The 23311-nt window shown below is 41.1% G+C and overlaps 1 protein-coding gene across 1 annotated transcript; it reads left to right on the top strand.

The window, feature by feature from the left end:
- Positions 1-18348: 18348 nt before the first annotated feature.
- Positions 18349-23050, top strand: LOC114653211 (dermatan-sulfate epimerase-like protein). Its single transcript, XM_028803399.2, has one exon. The coding sequence runs from the start codon at positions 19224-19226 to the stop codon at positions 22842-22844; it is 3621 nt and encodes a 1206-aa protein (XP_028659232.2). The 5' UTR covers positions 18349-19223; the 3' UTR covers positions 22845-23050.
- The last annotated feature ends 261 nt before the right edge of the window (positions 23051-23311 follow it).

Genomic DNA, 23311 nt, shown 5'->3' with positions numbered 1-23311 from the left:
CAACAAGAAGCCAAAGTGATTTACCCTAACACCTTTCTAAGGAGCTGTGCAGTGCCCATAAATGTGATTTTCTGCACTTCACTAGCTGATGGATGGGCCTGGGAGCATCTTCAAGTTTTCATCATGATCTTTCTTGAATGTCCCTAATGCTCCAAGTATAACTGGCACAGTTCCAGTTTTACAGTTCCAAATCCTGCTAATCTCGATTTTGAAATCCTTGTATTTACTGATCTTCTCAGTTTCTTTTAACATGATGTTCATATCGTCTGGGACGGCTATATTGATCGACAGGCAGGTTCTCTCTTTCTTATTGTGCAGCACAATTTCAGGACGATTTGCTAGGATTGTTCTGTCTGTTGTTATTGGAACATACCACATGATGGTGATAGCGCTGATGTTCTCGACCTTTTCTGGTTGGTGTTTGTAATACTTGTCTGGCACTTGTACCCCTAGATTCTTGCACATAGTCCAGTGTACATAACTAGCTACTTTATTATTAGTATTAGTATTAATCAAGGTAACTGAAGCACACTTGTTTTAAAAACAGAATAATACACTATATTGATAAATGCAAGAATTATAGAAATATGATAACTGCATACAGTTAGATCTATAAATATCTGGACAGAGACAACTTGTTTCTAATTTTGGTTCTGTACATTACCACAATGAATTTTAAATGGAACAACTCCGATGCAGTTGAAGTGCAGACTTTCAGCTTTAATTCAGTGGGGTGAACAAAACGATTGCATAAAAATGTGAGGCAACTAAAGCATTTTTAGAACACAATCCCTTCATTTCAGGGGCTCAAAAGTAATTGGACAATTGACTCAAAGGCTATTTCATGGGCAGGTGTGGGCAAGTCCGTCATTATGTCATTATCAGTTAAGCAAATAAAAGGCCTGGAGTTGATTTAAGGTGTGGGGCTTGCATGTGGAAGATTTTGCTGTGAACAGACAACATGCGGTCAAAGGAGCTCTCCATGCAGGTGAAAGAAGCCATCCTTAAACTGCGAAAACAGAAAAAACCCATCCGAGAAATTGCTACAATATTACGAGTGGCAAAATCTACAGTTTGGTACATCCTGAGAAAGAAAGCAAGCACTGGTGAACTCAGCAACGCAAAAAGACCTGGACGTCCACGGAAGACAACAGTGGCGGATGATCGCAGAATCATTTCCATGGTGAAGAGAAACCCCTTCACAGCAGCCAACCAAGTGAACAACACAGAGACATACTGTCTGCTCAAATCCAGCTAAATGCAGTCAAATTGATTGGGCGGCGTTTCATGATACAGGTGGATAATGACCCAAAACATACAGCCAAAGCAACCCAGGAGTTTATTAAAGCAAAGAAGTGGAAAATTCTTGAATGGCCAAGTCAGTCACCTGGGGCCTCATGCATAACGCCATGTGTAGAATTCGCACTATAACATGACATAAGGACAAAAGCCGAAATGTACTTTTCTGTGCAAAAGCAGAAAAATCCAGATGCAGGAATCTGTGCGTTCGCCAACTCTACTGCATTCTTCCGCTACATAAATCCCGCTCAGCGTGGAAATAAACGCACTCCTCCCAGAATTACGCCTCTTTGAATATGCAAATCAATATAGATAGCCCTTAAGCCCAGCATTCTGTGAAAAGGCAATGGCAAAAGTACAAGGAAAAATAGAAGAATTTCGGCGAATACCAAATGGAGGCAAAGAAAAACGTACTATTTGTTGGTTTAAACAGTGGAATAAACAACAAAAGGAAGTTGATCAAGTGACATAGCGTGTCAGAGAAACTTGAAAGGTCAACTTCACAAAGTCGTACAGTGCCCGAAATAAAAAAGAAGTTGTCAGATATCAAAGTTGGCGTGAAAAGGCGACTCGTAGCCCACCGTCTGAGTGTCATATGAAAGCTTATTAGGCTACAGTGAAAAAAAAGGCACACAATTTGAAAAAAGCACGAAATGTCAACTTATTTCCCATCTTAAATAAGGTAGCACGTTAAATGCATTGTTATGTATTTGATCTTATATGTGCTTTATGTGCCTGAATCACTACCTGCTCTTCCTCCGACAGGACACAGAATCCTTTTACGTTCGTAATATTACAGCTCTCTGACTAATTAAAATACTGAGAAGTATACGTGATATCATTTTCATGATGATATGAGTTAAAGCATATTATTACACATAGGAACACGGTGGTGCAGTGATTGTTCATGTCTTACACAAGATGCTTGCTGCGCCATGTGCGACCTTTAATGAAATGCTTTATTACAGAAGTACTGTCTTTTTCAAACATACTAACCCCCAATTCCTGTCCTTACTTTTCTTACTTCAAATACCCAATCGCCACATAATGAGCTCTGTAATAGACGTTAAGCCATCTGTACGCTTAGAACATCGATTCTTCAAAACTTTTAAGAAACATCGAAATATCTTCGTAATGTTTAATTATTCTATCCATCTATCATTCCAGTGTCGCGCCAGCCACAGCATGAATACAGCGTGAGGCAGGAACAATCCGTGAATGAAGCTCAAGCTCGCTAGCGCTGCGGCACCTTGTAGTTAAAGTTAAAGTTTTATCTGTATAATATAAATCAACATGCACTGGAACCTCGGTTCATGACCATAATTCGTTCCAAAACTCTGGTCGTAAACCGATTTGGTCGTGAACCGAAGCAATTTCACCCATAGGATTGTATGTAAATTCAATTAATCCGTTCCAGACCATACGAACTGTATGTAAATATATATATTTTTTTAAGTTTTTAAGCACAAATATAGTTAACTAAACCATAGAATGCACAGCGTAATAGTAAACTAAATGTAAAAACATTGAATAACATTGAAAAACCTCTGAACAACAGAGAAAACTAACACTGCAATAGTTCGCGCTATAGCGCTACAAACCGCTCACTAAAAACACTTTTATTTTAATGAGTTTTAAGCACGGAAAAAAATGAATATTTGAAAAAATCATTAATTTAATAAACCACCAAGAAAAGTAACATTGCAACAATGCACGCTTTGAACTGATCGCTGTAAACAGAAGTGAAAACAAAATCAAGCCCAGTGCATTCTTTAACTGCCTTCTCTGCCTTATGCGTCAAGCTCTCTCGCGCTGCCTCTGTGTGTGTGTGTGTGTGTGTGTGTGTGTGTGTGTATGTGTGTGTGTGTGTCGCTCTCTCGCTCTCTCTCTTGCTCGCTGCACAGGAAATGCACAGGGAGAGACTGAACATGTACAAAGCGAAAGGGAAACTGGCTTGTTCGTATACCGAGTGTGTGGTCGTGAACCGAGGCAAAAGTTTGGCGAACTTTTTAGTCGTAAACCGATTTGTACATGTACTGAGACGTTTGTGAACCGAGGTTCCACTATATTTTGCTGCATTTCATCTTAAAAATAATATCGTCATCATATGTAAATATGCGCTTTATAAAGTGGCTCAGGTTGTGCAATATTATAACTGTATCATAAGTACAATTACCTCACGGTAACTTGCAAGTACAAACAGTTCTACAAGGAGCACTTGATGGACTGATTGAGTGCGTTTAGAGTTCTTGGGATGAAACTGTTTGTGAACCGCAAGGTCCGAACAGGAAAGGCTGTGAAACGTTGGTCAGATGAGAGAAGTTCAAATAGCGAATGGCTGAGGCAGTGAGTGCTGTATACCGATAATTCTCTTTCCGATTGCTGTAGATCTGTGATTCACACTCAGATACAGTGATATAAATACTCTGAGTGGTGCAGTGAGCGTAATATGGAAAAAGATGATCCGCTGTGGCAACCCCTAACAGGAGCAGCTGACAGAAGAAGAAGAAGGTGCAGCGAGAGTAACAACGCTAAAGCAGTTATGGTATTTAGAATAGTTTGACCATTCTGTGGAACATTATATTGTTACAGGTTAATTACAATCAGATGCATTAAATTTATGAATGATATGCGGTTAATTTCAGTGTATTTGATAAAGCCGCCATCATGGATGTGGATCCACGACGGGGTAACCACACAGGAACAGTAGCACTGCTTTGACGCTGGGTGCCGCCAGTCTGCAAAACCGAGTGGAGAACTTGCACATGACAGGGTATGAGGTACCGTGGAAAAGTGCGTGGCTTTACGCCAAGTGTAGGTTTTATACATCGCGATTTGAACGTGGAAACGTTCTTACACAACATTTCTGTGCATACGCACCGTTTATACATGAGGCCCCTGATCTTAACCCAACTGAGCATGCATTTCACTTGTTGAAGACTAAACTTCAGACAGAAAGGCCCACAAACAAACAGCAATTGAAAGCCACTGCAGTAAAGGCCTGGCAGAGCGTTAAAAAGGAGGAAACCCAGCATCTGGTGATGTCCATGAGTTCAAGACTTCAGGCTGTCATTGCCAGCAAAGGATTTTCAACCAAGTATTAGAAATGAACATTTGATTTCCAGTTATTTAATTTGTCCAATTACTTTTGAGCCCCTGAAATGAAGGGATTGTGTTAAAAAAATGCTTTAGTTGCCTTACATTTTTATGCAATCGTTTTGTTCACCACACTGAATTAAAGCTGAAAGTCTGCACTTCAACTGCATTGGAGTTGTTTCATTTAAAATTCATTGTGGTAATGTACAGAACCAAAATTAGAAAAAAGTTGTCTCTGTTCTAACATTTATGGACCTAACTGTATATGTTACTCCTTAACAATCTGTAGATGATAATGTCTGTTGAACAAATAGGTATCGGTAGCTAAGCAGAGGCAAGGTGCACTCCAACACATGGCGAGACGGATATCAGAGGGGGACATTTTTTTGTGCACTGGGTGGTTCCATTAGGCACCCATTGTTAGGACTGGGGGGTGAGAAGTTAAAAGGCTGTCTGCAGAATTTAGGTATTTGCCGTATTGCAAAGGAGTCACTTTGGATGGTTGAGATTACAAACAATGCCAAGTTGTGATAACAGAACTGCTCCTTCCTTGGAGAATGTCTGTATTTACCTGACTTGGAAATTAACATGTTTCACAATATTGGTTTCTAATCAGCAGATCTGTACTCATTAATGGTTGGTAACAATACATTTTGTTAACTTGTGTTTTCATTAATTGTTAAACCCAGGAAATTTAGATGTGCCATTGATTAAACTGATTGTCCAGGACTGACAACGGCAGGGACTGAAGGAGATTTAAACTCCTGGGCAGCAGAAGGCAGAGAAGGAACGGTCTACTGAGAACGCTGCCAAGACACTCGGACAGAGCACAGGGGCTCGTAGGCAGACGAGGGTACCTGGCTGGCATGATGTGAGGCAAAAGGACGGCAACACTTACTTCCAGGGAGGAAGAGACAGCTCCACAAGGAGACGCCAGTTGTGGGTCCAGTGAGAGAGGGAAGCCGCATGAAAGGACCAAGCAAAGCTGGCCAACGAGAAATGAGGCGTGCCTAAATCACAGCAACACAAGGATCACAGAGTGGAAAAAAAGGAACGACGAAGAGACGCTGACAGGGATTCAACGATTTGACAAAACTTCTGTTGGGAAACGAGTGTCCGGTGAACAGACTGCATCCGGGGACAGTTGAACAATTAAGTGTTGGGGTAACACAGTGCGCAAACTGGACTCTGCACCACTAAAGGCTGTATCCTCCAATTCTTGTTTTTAACGGACTTTTAGAGTGTGGACTGTGTGTTTTCCTTTTAAAAGAAGGAAATTTGTTCCTGATATGTTTAGATTTTGTTATGTTCGTTTATCTTTTTAATGTACTTTATATTGTCTTGTGTAATAGAACTTACTGTTGCTTTTTTCTGAAATTACTGTTGTGTCTTTCATTGTGTGTTTACTCACCGCTCAATTTAAAGAAACCTGTGTGCTATTATCAGTAAATTTCAAGAGTTCCCAGTATCTTAATAAAAGTGGGTGGCGTAGTCGGATATTTTAATGGTGACTAAGTTAGATTACCTGTAAGTGTGACCAGACATCTGTTACACGTAGACTAACTTGTACAGAGGCTGGCGAGTGAATGAGGAAGGCTCCCCCACCCACTCTCGGACCACAACCACTCTGTTGGATTTGCATAAATACATCGGTACCGCAAGCAAACTATGATACTTAGCGTGATGAGAGATGTCATAAAATCAACTGGAAAGTTCAAGGAAAATATAGAAAACAACCAGATATAAATCCATTTAGTAATTCTTTCGTGAAAAGCGGACAGACATACAGACAGGTTGCACCTGGACCACGAAATTTTTAAAACCGTTTCTTAGCGAGCAACTATGGGCTAAGGGTAACCTACATTCCAAATTTCAAGTCCCAAGTCCTCGTGGTTCGGAAGATTTAATGATGAGTGAGTCAGTGGTATTTGGCTTTTATATAAGCGTTGTAAGCATACAACCGGTTTCATCGATAACGTCGCATCCAGCTTTTGAGAGTTGAAACATTCATAAACATCAAAGTGTCCACTACTCACATCGTCACCTGTGAATCTAAGATGTTTAAGAGGCATTGGTGGTTCTCCAAAAGTGTAAAATAGGCAGGCAGCCAACTACGTGGGAGGCCGGGGGAAGCAGGACACAACCCCGCCTCACACAGCGACCGAGCTGCAGGCTATGGACGTCTATATGTACGTAAGTAGGATTCAGTTATGACCATTACACGTAGAATTTCGAAATGAAACCTGCTTAACTTTTGTAAGTAAGCTGTAAGGAATGAGCCTGCCAAATTTCAGCCTTCTACCTACACAGGAAGTTGGAGAATTAGTGATGAGTGAGTCAGTGAGTGAGGGCTTTGCCTTTTATTAACTTGTCACACTGTGCGTCAATCATTTAAAAGCCTGTACAGCAGCTGTCCTTTGGTCTCACTGCTTTGTCTTGCCGGATGTCAAAGTGTCTTTCATGGCACGTCCGGGCTGATTATTACTTTCCTTATTTTCTGAATTTGCACATAGATTATTATTGTTCTCTTGTAAATCCTTTTTTGCCTTCTTTTCTCTCCAATGCTTTTGTGTCTCTTTTCAACGTGCTGCTCTTTCTTCTTCTCTTAGTCGTTGACGTGCCATCTGGAACGTATAACATTTTTAAGAGCTGGGAGCACCTGAAGTGTGTCTGCCAAAAGCATTCCAACAACTGCGATGTTAGATGTCTGTGAATTTGTTTTAAATTGTTTGTGAGTATAGCGTGACGTGCAAAAGTCACCGTCTCACGGGTCTTGCTTCCTAAGGTTGTAATGTCTAGTCTCGCGTGGTGTCAAAGTGTCTCTCCGAGATGATCACATCTCGACCCAAGATTTTTTTTACGTAATAGATAGATATTTATTTACTGTAAACACTAGAGGTCGCTGTCTCCTCGCTAAACCCAACAGACAGATGCGCAGACACAGGGTAAAGGCACGAAGAAGATCTTTTAATTACTTTTTGTTCTTCAAAGTGCCTTTTAAGCACTAGAGCCACCATAAACCAATGAATGAACAATAAATCACTCCAGTACTCTTTCCTCCACACCTCCCAGCAGGTTCTGTCTTATACCTTCAAACTCCAGCTCGCTTACTCTGTCTCCTTTATATAGTCCTTGACCCCGAGGTGCTTCTGCCCATCCATCCATGTGACTTGCTAGCACTTCTAGATCAGGTGAAGAACTGGCTTTTCTTCAGCCCGGCAGTACATCGGAGCTCCCAACCTCATGACTTGTGAGTACTTCCAGGCTATGAGTGAGGCATGACTGCTTTGGTCCTGTTACAGCTCCTCCTGGCAGCACCCAACAGGGCTCAGAAAATGCACTCCAATTCCCAGGATGCCCTGTGGGAATCTGGGTCACCGTCATATTCGATGGGAGCTGCCATCTAGTGTTTTGGGGGAGGCAGTGTCCAAAAGCCGCTGCCTCTCCCCATCCCCATCCTTCCATCCTCAGGGTGTCCCGGCTGACTATCACTATACATAGTGAGGCAGGAGAAAGAATAAAACGGATACTGTTTTGCCGATGTTAGGGGCTAAGTGACTTTGTCTTCCTTCTGAGGTTTCATTTTGCTCGCCACACTTGTGTTATTAGCAGCTAAGTGAGTTTTCTGTTTCCTTGGAGGCAGAGCCTTTACCTCGACTCCACCTCTCACTTCCAGGTCGAACAGACACACACACTTCCATGTGTAGATGTTTATATATAAGATATGCAATGATGAGCGGCCCCCCACCCCCCCCGGTTTGTTGTGCCTCCATGGATTGGTGAAGGGCTTCATTGGAGTTGAAGTTCAGGACAGGCCTCTTGGGTTCCGTGGGGGCCTCCAGGGGGTGCTGCAGAGCTCTACATTGGGCTTTCACCACACCTGGGAGTGATTCCAGATCACACTGATGAGCCATCTGGGGAGCAGCCTAAAAGGAGCTGCCTAACTTCACTCTGGGAGCCAGAGTCAAGAGGAAAATGGACAGAGCCTACCAGTGGAGGAATGGAGGCAGAAAGGAGGAAAAGAGAGAGAAAAAAAGAAAGGAATTGTGCTTTGTGCTTGTTCTGTGCTGCTGTGGGGATCGAGGGAAAAGTGCTTCCCCACTAAAATAAACCTGTGCTGTGCAACATTTGTGCCTGTGTCTGGTGTGTTCGGGTGTTTGGGGTGGCTGGAGTGCCCTGGTGGTCACAATATATCCACACATTATGGTCTGAACACACACCAGAATGAATAAAAAGGAAGAAAATGATAAGAAGAAAGAAAAGAAAACTTCTGACTTGGCAGTCTCCGTTCCAGTTGGTGCCCAGTTTTGTTTCCATTCTCTCCTTTGCTACGTCCTCCAGGGGTTACAGAACACATCTCATAACAGCCTGCTCTTTTAATCAGCTTGTTAATTTTGTGGGCCTCTCTTGAAAAGACATTACCAGCCCAGCTCACCGCAGCACAGAAACTTGCACCGGCCATCACAGAGTTGTAGAAGATGTGAAGGATGTCACTACTCATATTAAATGAATGTCTTTTAAGGAAGACCTTTCTTCTAAATTTCCTCTGTGTTCTGAGACCAGCCCAACCTGTCATTAATGTGGACCCCCCAAGTACTTGTAGGAGTGGACCACTTCTACATCCATTCCTTGAATAATGACCGGACACAGAGGCTCTTTGGTGAGGCGAAGGTCACTAAGCAGTTCTTTGGTTTTGCTGATGTTAAGATGCAGACAATTCTCTTTGCACTGAGAAGCAAACATTTCTAACTGACTCCTCTCCTCTGTCTCGTCCCCTTTATCAATACACCACATAAGTGCAGAATCATTTGACGGTTTCTCTAAGTGACCTGCTGTTATATTTATAGTGATGAGGTGTCCAGAGCAAAGAGAAGAGGAGACTGGTTTGTACTTTGTGTGGTGCTCCAGTGTTACTCACACTGTCCTTGAGTCTCACAAAGACAAACAGTCCACTATAAAGGACACCACAGGCTCTTCTATCACGTCACAATTCTAAGTTTACACCTTAACAGGGAGGACTGGATGGTATTGAAAGCACTGGAGAAATCAAAATTCTCACATTTTCTAAATGCTAACAAACTCTTTGCAGTATTTTCAGCCAAACTAATAATACATTTTCTCTTTATCTGTGTATTTTGCCCTTTGCCTTCTTTAAAGAGTTGCTAATGACACTATATAAAGATACAGAACTGCATATAATACTTAAATGGATACAATCAAAGTTTAGATAAAGATTTCACCACTCCAATATAAGAATGCTCTAGGTGAGGCATGTTTTTCAAAATGAGCAGATAATATTACTATTATTATTATTCCATCCAAGTGTTCTTTATATTTCTTTACAATTTGTGAACCCTGCCAGGCATACAGTGGCCATTATTTGTTAAATGAACCAGTGACACTTGCAAGCATATTTTCATTTATAAATATGTATTCTATCCTAAAGTAATATTAGTTAATTTATTCTTCTCCATGTAGCACTTTAGTCTATTTGAGACCAATTATCCAGAAAACGGCATTTATAATTCTCCAAAAACATACGTTTTTATGATACATTATTATAGCTATATCACACGCATGCATGCGGTCTCACCGGTTTCCTAAATCTTCCATTTAATGAGAGAATTTTCACAGCACATATGGGAAGCTGTTGCAACATGGCCTACAACAATGCATCTTTATATTAACAAGTAAAAAGTCTTCTTGTTTGTGTGAGAAGCTGTATAGTTTATAAATAATTTCTTAAGTGTATATTTTTTTAATGTTATTGATTTTGATTAAATTTATGCTCCCTAGGAAGTCAAGTGTCCAGGGTTCAGATCCTATGAGTGTCCCTGTGTATGCTTGCCTTGTGTCCGAGGCGGCTCCAATTTTCTCTCTTACATCCCAAAGATAGATAGATAGATAGATAGATAGATAGATAGATAGATAGATAGATAGATAGATAGATAGATAGATAGATAGATAGATAGATAGATAGATAGATAGATAGATAGATAGATAGATAGAACTTTATTTGTCCCAAGGAGGAAAATTTGGCTTTTTACAGAAGCTCTTTAAATAATTAAATACATAAATAGATAATGTAGGTACATAAATATATATACAAAAACACAATGGTCTGAACACTCACTACAATGACTGAAAAGGAAGAAAAATGTAAAAAGAAAGAAAATAAATCTTCTGATTTGACAGTTTATTTGATTTTGTTTACTTGAATTTGTTTGATTTCAGCCTATTTCATCTGAGCAACACATCTCCTTCTATACTGAACAAGTCACTTTTTGCCGTCTTTGTAATCCATGTTACTGCTGGGAGGCCATCGACTTCTACAAATGTGTAAACCTCAGAAAAATTCAAGTCCAAAGCATTTGAATATTTCACTCCATATCTGAATGGACTATTCTTTTACTACTAAAAGTATTGAACCAAACTTTCTAGGCCATCATCAGAAATATTATTCTCGTAATGCTTTTATCTTTCCTAGTATCTTTGCTGCTCTCACACACTCATAAGCCCTGCTGTTATCAGTATCAGGTGTCTATGCATTATACAACTGTTTTTTTTTTTTCCTGTACAGTTTCTATTTTAGTTCCTCTTTTATGTACTGTGGAGTTTTCTTCATTTTCTTAAATTTTGGGATAAGCTTGCCCTAAATTATATGTCAAACACTTTTAAACCTGTCTCCACTGTCTCTGCCCTTAAAATAATAATAATAATAATAATAATAATAATAATAATTATTATTATTATTATTATTACGGTCGACACGGTGGCGCAGTGGGTGGCGCTGCTGCCTCGCAGTTGGGAGACCTGGGGACCTGCGTTCGCTTCCCGGGTCCTCCCTGTGTGGAGTTTGCATGTTCTCCCCATGTCTGTGTGTATTTCCTCCGGGCGCTCCGGTTTCCTCCCACAGTCCAAAGACATGCTGGTTAGGTGGATTGGCAATTCTAAATTGGCCATAGTGTGTGCTTGGTGTTTGTGTGTGTCCTGCGTTGGGTTGGCACCGTGCCCGGGATTGGTTCCCTGCCTTGTGCCCTGTGTTGGCTGGGATTGGCTCCAGCAGACCCCCGTGACCTGTGTTCAGATTCAGCGGGTTGGAAAATGGATGGATGGATGGATGGATAATAATAATAATAATAATAATAATAATAATAATAATTATTATTATTATTATTATTATTATTATTATTATTATTATTATTATGGTCGGCACGGTGGCGCAGTTGTAGCGCTGCTGCCTCGCAGTTAGGAGACCTGGGTTCGCTTCCCGGGTCTTCCCTGCGTGGAGTTTGCATGTTCTCCCCATGTCTGTGTGTATTTCCTCCGGGCGCTCCGGTTTCCTCCCACAGTCCAAAGACATGCAGGTTAGGTGGATTGGCGATTCTAAATTGGCCCTAGTGTGTGCTTGGTGTGTGGGTGTGTGTCCTGCGGTGGGTTGGCACCCTGCCCAGGATTGGTTCCTGCCTTGTGCCCTGTGTTGGCTGAGATTGGCTCCAGCAGGACCCTGTGTTTGGATTCAGTGGGTTGGAAAATGGATGTATTATTATTATTATTATTATTATTATTATTATTATTATTATTATTATCTAGTTATGTACACTGGACTATGTGTTATAATCTAGTGGTACAAGTGCCAGACAAGTATTACAAACACCAGCCAGAAAAGGTTGTGAACATCAACACTATCACCATCATGTGGTATGTTCCAATAACAACAGACAGGACAATCTTAGCAAATCGTCCTGAAATTGTGCTGCATAATAAGAAAGAGAGAACCTACCTGTTGATCGATATAGCCATACCCAGATGACTTGAACATCATGTTAAAACAAAACTGAGAAGATCAGTAAATACAAGGATTTGGAAATCGAGATTAGCAGGATGTGGAACTGTAAAACTAGAACTGTGCCAGTTATAGTTGGAGCATTAGGTACATTCAAGAAAGATCATGATGAAAACTTGAAGATGCTCCCAGACCCATCCATCAGCTAGTGAAGTGCAAAAAATCACATTTATGGGCACTGCACACCTCCTTAGAAAGGTGTTAGGGTAAATCGCTTTGGCTTCTTGTTGTAGCCTGGATTTATCAACTAAAACCGCAAAAACATCATGCGAGAGGAAACAAACACTGAATAATAATAATAATAATTCTTTACATTTATATAGTGCTTTTCTCAAAGGGCTTTACATAGTGAGTAGGAAGCGACTCCAACCACCACCAATGTGCAACAGCCACCTGGATGAGGCGACGGCAGCCATTTTGCGCCAGTATGCTCACCACACATTAGCTGTCAGGTGGTGAAGTGGTGAGAGAAATTAGAATGAGAAACAGGGGATGATTAGGGGGCCAGAAAGACCAGGCCGTGGTGGTGTAATTTAGCTTAACTCTTTAGAAAGGATGCCCAGGAATCTTTAGTGACCACAGAGAGTCAGGACCTCAGTTTTCTGCCTCATCTGAAGGATGGTGCCATGTTTACACTCCAGTGTCCCCGTCACTGCGCTGAGGCCTTGGCATCCACGTTCAGACCACAGTGTAAGCATCCCCAACAAACACTGAATAATAATAATAATAATAATAATAATAGTACAGTTTTATTTTTCAAAGTGTTTCACAAATATTATAATGGCAACAAAAGGAATAACAGCACAGTAAAGGATCCTAATTTAATAACATTTTATACAAATGAAAGTCAACATTAAGCACCAAACAATGGATTAATATAAGAAACACAAAGTCCTGAATTAAAATAAGAAACAACAAGTAGGAACTAATAAAAAAATAATAATAATACAAAAACACAAAATGCTAGAAGATGACCAAGAGCAAATGAAGTAATTTGCATAAGGCTTCATGTAGGAATATCAACAAGGACTTTAAATCTCCCACAATAATGACCGTCTATGAAAGAAAACTTAAAAGATTGCGTAGTTCAGTCAGATCAGATCACTTCAACAGTCCCGGTGTATTGCGGAGGATGATTAATAAGATAGGATCGTATTTTGTTTTTATTTTAGAGCCAGGCCTTTGAAGAACAATAGTCATTCAACTGCCATTCTTTTGTGGTTTAGATCTGATCTAACAAGTGTTGCCAAACCGCCACCCTAACCTGAACAGTGAGTTTAACACACCATGCAGGCTCGCTTCCTTTGAAGATGCAATCTCAACAGGTATTTGCAATGTGCCAGTTAAGCATACCATTGAGAGAATGCAGTCCATAATGAAGTTGTACAGTTGTAGTGCTTCACTCTGTGATGGAATGAAACAACTGCAGTGGCAGAAAGTCCATTGTGCGCAGATGCAGATCTGGGGTTTATTTCAGTGCAGCTCAGGTGTGGCAAATGAACCTCTATGCATGTGTGGATTTACAGCATTTGTATACTATTTACAGGTAGAAATTTTTCCCATAATGCACAGCATTTCTTGTAGTTACAGCAGTCCTGTGTCAGATCACATTCATACCTCATGCAGTCTGCTCCAGGGTTCACTTGGCACCACATCGAGACCAGCGTTTCCAAAGAGTCTCAGTCCGGTTGCTTTGGTCTGTACTACAGTGTGACTGGTGTTTTCACATTCATCTAATTGAACCAAACCACCAGAGTGAAGTATGGAAAAAATGCTCCGAACATACTGGAGGTGAAAAGGCCTTAAGTCTCCTTTACCTTTGACAATATGGCTTATGAAACAACCAGCTGTCAGTGGTAACATCACAGAAAAGCAATTACTGTTAAGCCTCCTATAAGGTGAATCAAGACAACAAAGACAAAAGGTATTTAGTATATGAACTGCCTCCAAGGGAGAAGGGTGTCCTGAATGCAACAGGAGTCAACCACTAAGAGCCAAACTACACCTTTAATGGGATATTCCTTTCAGGGTCCAAATGTTTATCATTTTAATATCTCTTAGTTTTGAATACACGTCTTTTGTAGCCTTTGGGGTGGCTCTTGTGAACCCCACACACAGAAAATTTAAGAAAAATCAAGTTTTTATAAAAAGTAAAAGTATAAACAAAAAAAAAAGTACAGGACTATGGAAACAAAAATACAACAAATGAGGCATTCAGGAAAAATTAAAAGACCTCTCACACCTCCTGCTGTCCTTCGACTTCTGCCATTCCTCCTCCTTGCACCTCTGCTCTTCTTCTTCTTACACCTGCCAGGTGAACTCTTCTCCACTCTGCACCCGATGCTAATGGCCCTGGAGCCACGGCCAGTGGCCACCTTCAAGTCAGATCCCTGAAGTGCTTCTCACGTTAATTCTTAAATTGGTCTTTACTGAAGCAATTCCAGTCCACACATACTCTGGATTCAGAACGTATTCAGAGCCCTTCACATTCTGCACACTTTACTAGGTTCATTTTGAATGGAAAAATTTGACAATAAAGTGATTTAATATTTTGGACTTCTTTAGATTATTTTGAAACATAGAAATATACAGTGGATTCAGAAAGGATACAGGCCCCTTCACTTTCCACACAATTTATTGTGTTATAGATTTAATTTTAAATGGAGAAATTATGCCATTTTCACCCATAAGTCTCCATGCAATAACCCCAAAACAACTAAGAGAACACATGTTTTCAGAATAGTTTGCAAATTTATAAAAACCAAAACTGAACTCTTTCATTCATATAAATATTATAAACTTTAATTCAGTGCTTGTAGAAAGAAGCCTGTTTGGCAGAAACTACTACTTTGTGTCTGTGATAGGTAAGACTCTACAAACTTTGCACTCCTGGGTTTGGGCAGTTTATTTCCCTTATATCTGGCAGATCCTCTCAAGCACCATTAGATTGGATGGGAAAAGTCTGTTAAATTGGGACTGTAACTGTATAACCCATCTATGAATAGAGCTGTTACCTAGATAGATAGATAGATAGACAGATAGATAGATAGATAGATAGATAGATAGATAGATAGATAGATAGATAGATAGATAGATAGATTTGAAAGGCACTATATAATATATAGATATACAAATATGAAATGCACTATTTTACAGAAATGTCAAAGGCACAATAGATAGATAGATAGATAGATAGATAGATAGATAGATAGATAGATAGATAGATAGATAGATAGATAGATAGATAGATAGATAGGCACTATATGATAGAAGACTCAAAGCTGTAATTGCTGACCAAGAGGCTTCTACTAAGTACTGAATTTAGGGTCTGAGTACTTACAGGAAGGAAAGACTGCAGTGTTTAATTTCTAAAAAATCACAAACATTTATGAAAACTTGTTTTTTTCGGTTTGTCCTTATGGGTTATTGACTGCAGAGTGACAGGCAAAAATGGCAAATTTACCCATTTAGAACTAAAGCACAATAAATTGGGCAGAAAGTAAAGAGGTCTGATATCTGCCTGAATCTAAAGTGCAAATTCTGTATATTTATAAATACACTTGGCGTGAAAACAGTAACTATCTAATTACGATAATATATAAGGTTTTCTTATTCCTATATACTGATTACCCATTTCAATTAAAAAAACAAATAGAGTTTCCTGTAAATTGGAGTTTCACATTATTCATCAACAACAGTCAAGTCACTAGGAAAAGCAAGAAATGATCGACAGCAGAAATGTTTCACTTGTGGGCAAATGTAATCATCTTCAATTGTAAGAGTAGGCAGCCTCAGTGACCTAATGGTGTTATTATTACTTCTTGGATAAGGGTGACACTTTTATCCAAGGGGACTTACAACATCTGATATATACATTTAATAAAACGTTGGTCACAGAAAAAAAAAATTGAGACACACCAAGACTTCGTTTGTTTTTCCAGCTGGAGCCCTGACAGGTGAAGTGATCTGCTTATTGTTACAGTGCCAGCAGCACATCGGCACTATAATAGCTGACGCCCATTGTCTTATTATATTTGCCGAACAACGCCCGGTAACATAGCTAATAAATTTACATATCTTTCTAAAGGCATGCTTTCACTTTGTCATTATGAATTATTGAGGATAGACTAATGGGCGAAATTAGCAAATGTATCAACAATAAAATGTGCAGACAGTGAAGGGGTCTGAATCACAGGCGTAGTTTGTTAAGTGGGAGATGTGCCTGAAAACGGATGCGTTTTTTTTAAAAATGGTCCCCAATAAAGTGTTGTTTTTCCCTCCGCTAATATAAATATGTTAATAATCAAAGAATTTGGTAACGTAATTTTCTCGTAAGTAGGAATTTCTTTCTTGAACGTCGCATACCCTTAAAAAAGGGAAACATTGTTTTACATAAATTACGGGTTTCTGTTTCACATTTGTCTTGACAGAGGTCACTTCAGCTTGTATTTTTATACATTATCTTCCTCTTTTATATGTCAGAGAGCTGCTACTGTCGTCAAAGCTAGCTACTTAAATGACCGCAAAGTCGCTAACGCTTGTCCGTGTGCCGCATCTTATACCTTAATGTGCTGTCTCAGATAAGTAGTGGTGAACAAACCACACGTTAGACACACCACTGTGACAAAACAGAAATGTCTCTTTTATTAAGTGAATGCAAAAGTAAAAATGCTCCGAATTACCATCGATCCTTCCATTTTCTAAACTCAGTTATACACACACGCGCGCACTCGCGCGCATATATATATATATATATATATATATATATATATATATATATATATATACACACACACACACACACATATATATATATATATATATATATATATATATATATATATATATATATATATATATATATATATATATATACATACACACACACACACACATACGCGCGCGTGCACACACACCAGGGGCCAATTTAGCATCGCCAACCCACCGCACCTGTGTGTCTTTCAAAGCAGTTAACTCAGAACACGGACCTGATATCATACAATGCATATATTTTCTGACTTGTTTAAAAATTTGCCATAAATGTAATAAGCAGCCAACCCATATAATAATAATAATAATAATAATAATAATAATAATAATAATAATAATAATAATAATAATAATAATTGTATTTATATACTGAATTTCTCATACTCAAAGCGCTTCACAGACATTCAGAAAGTTCAACAGGGCATAAACAACACTGGATACAAATAATATCTGCATAAAATACCAAACAACGATAAATACAGGATGTGCAAAGGGTTATATTGTAACGTAGTATTAGCAACAGATTACGATTTGTGACTAGGAATACGATGTGAATATGTAGCAGTACAGATGTGCCCATAGCCTGAATATTTACTTGGATCCACTGCAAATTACGCGCTGACTACAGCAATTTTCTTCGGACATATAAAGAAAGTTTAACAATAGTAACAAACATGTGCAGACTGTGTATATTTAGTAAATTACTAGTTTGAGAAGAGATGTAGGACATGACATCACGTCCAGGTAAAAGTCCTTGGCCACAAGTGTAACACTTGTCCATTACACGGTGTAGTCAGTGCGCTAGGCGTAATTATTATTTTATTATCTCTCCAGTGTTGTGAAACATCATTGATTGATTCATTTCATCCTGTCAGTTTTTAGAAAGAATTCCTCGTTATGAAAAAGTAGAACAAAAAATGGAAAGAAAACTCCTCGAAATCTACCGTTTAGTGACTTTTTATCGCCCTCTACCGTCGAATATCTGCAAAGATTTATTTGAATTTTTTTGGTTATTATGGTTATTATTATTAGCAATGTTGAAGTAATGTGTTTTAGTCAGGGGCATTTATAAAGCGCGCAGATTAAAGCCATCAGATAATGCGACTGGTGTAATGGGGGTTGGCAAAAATGAGGTCTTAATTTCGTTTAGACGTCCAATCCGCACAACGTCCGAAACATAACGAGCCGACTTCCCACCGAAATTAAAAACAGAGAGGGATTTCTGGCAAGCATGACTTCCTTTCAAGTGAATGCTTTTTTTTTCCCAACGGAAGTTAAGGAAAGTTGGGAGAGTGGGATGAAGCCCTGCTCGTCTGGAACAGAAAACTAGAAGAAGGGGGAGCGAGAGGAGGGGCTGAGAGAGAGAGAGAGAGAGAGAGACAGAGATGTAGAGGGGCGCTGTCAAGAAGGGAAGCAGGCGCGGTGTGTCTCATTCTCCTTATAAACGCCGCGCCGGTACTCTTGCACGGTCGGATCTGGAGCTCCATCCCGAAGAAGTGAGGGGAACCGCAGATCGGAGTCCGACTTCTCTTGATTTGTGTTTTGGCACTTCTCATCTTTCCCATTTTCTCGTGAACTTCACGGAGACGCACAACATACGCTCGCCAATTGGGAATCTACAGCAGCCGTCTGTTTACACCAAAGTACTGGAGAGATCGGGCTTCAACGAACTCTAGAAGCACTCTTTCAACCAGTCTGATTTTCTTTTTCTATAAAAAAAAGACCTCGTATACTGTAAGTTAAGCTTTTTATTTATGTAATTCATCTAACGGTTTTTGCACTGTAGACTTTTTGACGGAGTCAAAGACTGCACTCTTTTTTTTTTTCTTTTTCTTCTCATACTTAAGTCCAGACTCCGAGACATCGAGATGCTGCTTTTACTATATACATTATCCCCACCGGAATGTTTTTAATGCGACCACCCGCTTCTTTTCAGGAGCCGCGCCGCCGATCGCATGACCTCTCGTAGTTTGGAGCGCCCCGCGAGTGTCTGCTGCGCGATCGTCCCTGTCAGCCCCTGCGCAGCGGACACTAACATGTTTATTTACTATGACAGGGCACTGCTGTGCTCCCCATCTGTAAGCACCTCGGACTGGGAGGTTGCTAAGTGACATATCCCGTACTTGGCGACCGCAAAAGAGAAGAAGTGAGGCGGCGACGGCGACGGCGACGGCGGTAGCTGCAGCAGCAGCAGCATCTGCTTTTCCGAATCATGGCTCTGGGCTTTGCGGGGCGCTCGGCTCTGCTCTTTTCCGCTGTGATGGTGGGAGCCGCGTTCTCCGGATCCTTCAACTCTTCTTACGGGGATGAGATGACGCTGCGCTCCTCACATGGCGGCGGCGGCAGCGGCGGCTCAGCCACGGACTTGCACCCACATTTGTATTTCAGCTGGTCGGAGGTGGCAGGCTTGCGTCAGAAAGCGAGCGCCTCTCACGCGCAGCTCTTCAAAGTTATCCGCGGCGCGGTGATGACCATGCTGTCCAACTCACCTTTCTACCTGCCGCCGGTTAAATATGAAGACTTCGCCTCCAAGTGGAATGAGATCTACGGCAATAACCTGCCAGTCTTGGCTTTCTACTGCGTGCTGTGCCCCGAGGACACAGCTGCTTTGGACTTGGCTGTGAAATACATGGACAGGATGGAAGCCTACCCGGACTGGATGGTGGCAAGCGCCCCCACTGACGAAGTGCCCATGGCTCATTCTTTAACAGGCTTTGCCACCGCTTTGGACTTTCTGTACCCTTCCCTGGATGCCAGTCGGAGAGAAAGGTACCTGAAGAAAGTCAGAGAGGTCTCCCTGGAGTTGTTTAAGGTGTCCAAATACAGAAGCTGGGGCAAGCAGTTTTTACACAATCACCAGACCACTAATGTGGTAGCCCTCCTGATTGGTGCCTTAGTGGCCGGAATGCACAATGACCCGGAGACGATGACTTGGAAGCAAGTTGCTGTCAATTACATGGAGAAAACCATGTTCCTGCTCAATCACATCGTGGATGGGACTTTGGATGAAGGGGTGGCTTACGGCAGCTACACCTCCAAATCCATCACACAGTATGTCTTTCTTGCACTGCGTCACTTTAATATCGACAATACTCAAAACCACTGGCTCAAAAGACACTTTTATTTTTATTATGCAACTGTGCTGCCTGGATTTCAAAGGACTGTTGGCATCGCTGACTCCAATTACAATTGGTTCTATGGCCCGGAGAGCCAGTTGGTGTTTCTGGACACTTTTGTTCTGAAGAATGGCACTGGCAACTGGCTGGCACAGCAGATTAGAAAACATAGACCAAAGGACGGCCCCATGGGGCAATCCACAGCCCAAAAGTGGACGACACTCCACACTGAGTATATTTGGTACAATGCCCAGCTGACTCCCCAAGCACCAGAGGGCTATGGGGTGCAGAAAATGCATATTTTTTCCAACTGGGGAGTTATAACTTACGGTGGTGGAATGCCAGATAATCAAGGAAACACCTTTGTGTCTTTTAAGTCTGGCAAGCTGGGCGGCCGTGCCGCCTACGATATTGTTCACGTCAAGCCATACTCGTGGATCGATGACTGGAATGACTTTAATGCAGGGCATGAGCACCCAGACCAGAACTCTTTTACTTTCGCCCCAAACGGACAGGTTTTTGTGTCCGAAGCTCTGTACGGACCAAAATATAGCTTTTTAAATAACGTTTTAGTGTTTGCACCCTCGCCTACAAGTCATTGCAACGAGCCGTGGGAGGGACAGCTCGGTGAGTGCGAAAAGTGGTTACGATGGACCGACGAACAGGTAGGGGACACAGCTGGTGAGGTGATCACCGCCTCATCCCACAAAGATATGATGTTTATTGGCGGGGAAGCCATGAGTGCGTACTCCTCTGCAATGAAGCTAAAGAGCGTCTACCGCACCTTGCTGCTTTTGAATTCCCAAACGTTATTGGTGGTGGATCACATCGAGAAACGGGAAGACTCCCCGGTGAACTTGGTCAGTGCCTTTTTTCATAATATGGACATTGATTTTAAATATGTTCCGTTCACTTTCCGGGACCACTACAATGGTGCCCTTATGGACGTCTGGGACGCCCACTATAAAATGTTTTGGTTTGACAATAGTGACAACAGCCCTGTCACTCGGATCCAGGAGGCCGAGCAAGCAGCAGAATTTAAGAAACGATGGACGCAGTTTGTCAATGTGACATTTGCGATGGAAAACTCAGTTACGAGAATCGTTTACATTTTCCAAGGGCCTTACATTAAGTTATCAGACTGTAGATTTATCGATGACAGTAAACACGGCTTTAGGTTACTGGTAAATGTTAATAACAGTGAAAAAATTGTGTCAGTTGTGACAAACTACCAGGACCCGGTGGCACGGTTTAGCTACCTTGGATTTGGTGGATACGCCAAAGTGGAAGACAATCTTCAAGTAACGAGATTCGGCATAGGGACTGAAGTCATCCCCCCCAAACAGGTGGTGCACATGACCATTTTTCACTTTGGATTCACTGTGAATCTAGTGGCCGGAATGACATTGTGTGTGGCCATCGGATTTTTGACCTTGCAATGGAAGTTTTATGCTTGCTTTAGTAAATTTATGCGCTTTGCTCTGATCACAGTCATCATCCTGTGGATTTTCGAACTCACTTTAGTTTCCAACACCTGTAGTCAGCCTCTTTGCGGGATGAAGTGGAAACGCACAGAGACGGATGGTGACACTCCAACACAAAGCAGGCAGTCTGACCAGCGGGCTTTAATTTTGCCGACCGTCGTCATTGTGGCACTCCCCGGGTCAGGAGCAGAAATTCTGAAACACCTCTTTTTCAATACTTCCAATTTTCTTTATATGAGAGTCCCCACAGAGCATCTAGACATCCCCGAAACTGAGTTTGACCTGGACTCGTTTGTGGATGCGTGCGAGTGGTCAGCCGCTGACGTTCACCAAGGTTATTTCAAAATTTTGCAAGGTTGGTTTCACTCGCTGGTCCAGACTACAAAAATGCACTTACAGAATATCCAGCTGCATGAAGAAAGCCGAATACGGATCTATCAAAGATTAAATCTGATCAAAGATAAGAAGAAAAGAATACGCCGGAAGGAGCCACTGACCGAGCCAAAAAGCAGGGTGAAAGCAAACTTGGACAGGGAGGCAGAATATATAAGGGAGCTGAGGAGACATATAGCGTCTTATCCCAATGCCCGTGTGGCTTTGAGCTTGAGCAGTGGCAGCTGGACTTTAAAACTCCCTTTCATTCAAGACGTGATCGGACCCTCTTTGAGATCTTTATACATTGTAAGAGACCCTCGAGCCTGGATATACGTGATGCTTTACAACAGCAATCCCAGTTTGTATTCCTTGCAAAACATTCCTCAGCACCTGTCTATGATGTTTAAGAATGAAAGTGACAAAGGAAACTGTTATCCAAATTTAAGGTACGCCTTTGAGTACGAGTCCCTACGGCGGGCGCAGTCCAGTCCAGAACCAAGTGATGTGCTCCTGCTGGCTCACTTGTGGCTCGCAAACACTGCCGCGGCGCTCCGAATCAATAGAGACTTGTTGTCATTGAATTATTTGTTGGTGCGTTTCGAGGACATTGTTAATTTCCCCCAGGAAACTGCAGAGGGGATCCACACGTTTTTAGGAATCCCCTTATCACCTGCTATGTTAAATCAGATTCTTTTTGCCACCTCCACAAGTCTTTATCATCTTCTTTATGAAGGGGACATTTCTCCAGCGAGCATAAACCTCTGGGAAAAAAACATGTCCAAGAAGGACATTCAGCTCATTGAAGAAGTGTGTGGGGCTGTCATGGACCAGCTGGGCTATCCAAGGCTCACCAGTTAAATGCTGCAGGTCGGCACTCTATTGCACTAACCAAACTACAAATATAATTATATATATATATATTTTATTGTACTGTCACAGTTAAAAATTAGAAGACTTTTAAAAATGAGTTTGTATTGTGGGAAAAATGTGCTGGGTGTGGAAAGTGGTGGGTCCAGTGATTGTTTTACATTTAGGGCAAGGAACAACAAAAAAAAAAAAAATAAGACAGTTTTATTTTAAGGGGATTAATAAATTTTAATATGAGTTACTGGGATTTAATCAAAGGTTTGTTTCAAACAATTGAAGGAGCAAATGTTTACATTTATTAAGAGCAGCCCGATCCTGATTTGCCAAGTGGCTGCAACTGAAATGTGAGTTTTGTTAATCGTATGAGTCACTGCAAAGTGCATTTGGTACACAAAAAAAAAAAAGGTGGCATTATTATTGTAATTATTATTATTTTCTTATTTAGTTGTAAGGATGTC

Source organism: Erpetoichthys calabaricus, chromosome 6 (assembly GCF_900747795.2).
Source record: "Erpetoichthys calabaricus chromosome 6, fErpCal1.3, whole genome shotgun sequence".
In the NCBI taxonomy this organism is placed as follows: domain Eukaryota; kingdom Metazoa; phylum Chordata; class Cladistia; order Polypteriformes; family Polypteridae; genus Erpetoichthys; species Erpetoichthys calabaricus.
The sequence above is the reverse complement of the archived record's forward strand: the minus strand, read 5'-3'. Positions and strand labels throughout refer to the sequence as shown.

Excerpts from the sequence above, each read along its gene's own strand:
- LOC114653211 (XM_028803399.2), top strand. The coding sequence starts at position 19,224 with ATGGCTCTGGGCTTTGCGGGGCGCTCGGCTCTGCTCTTTTCCGCTGTG.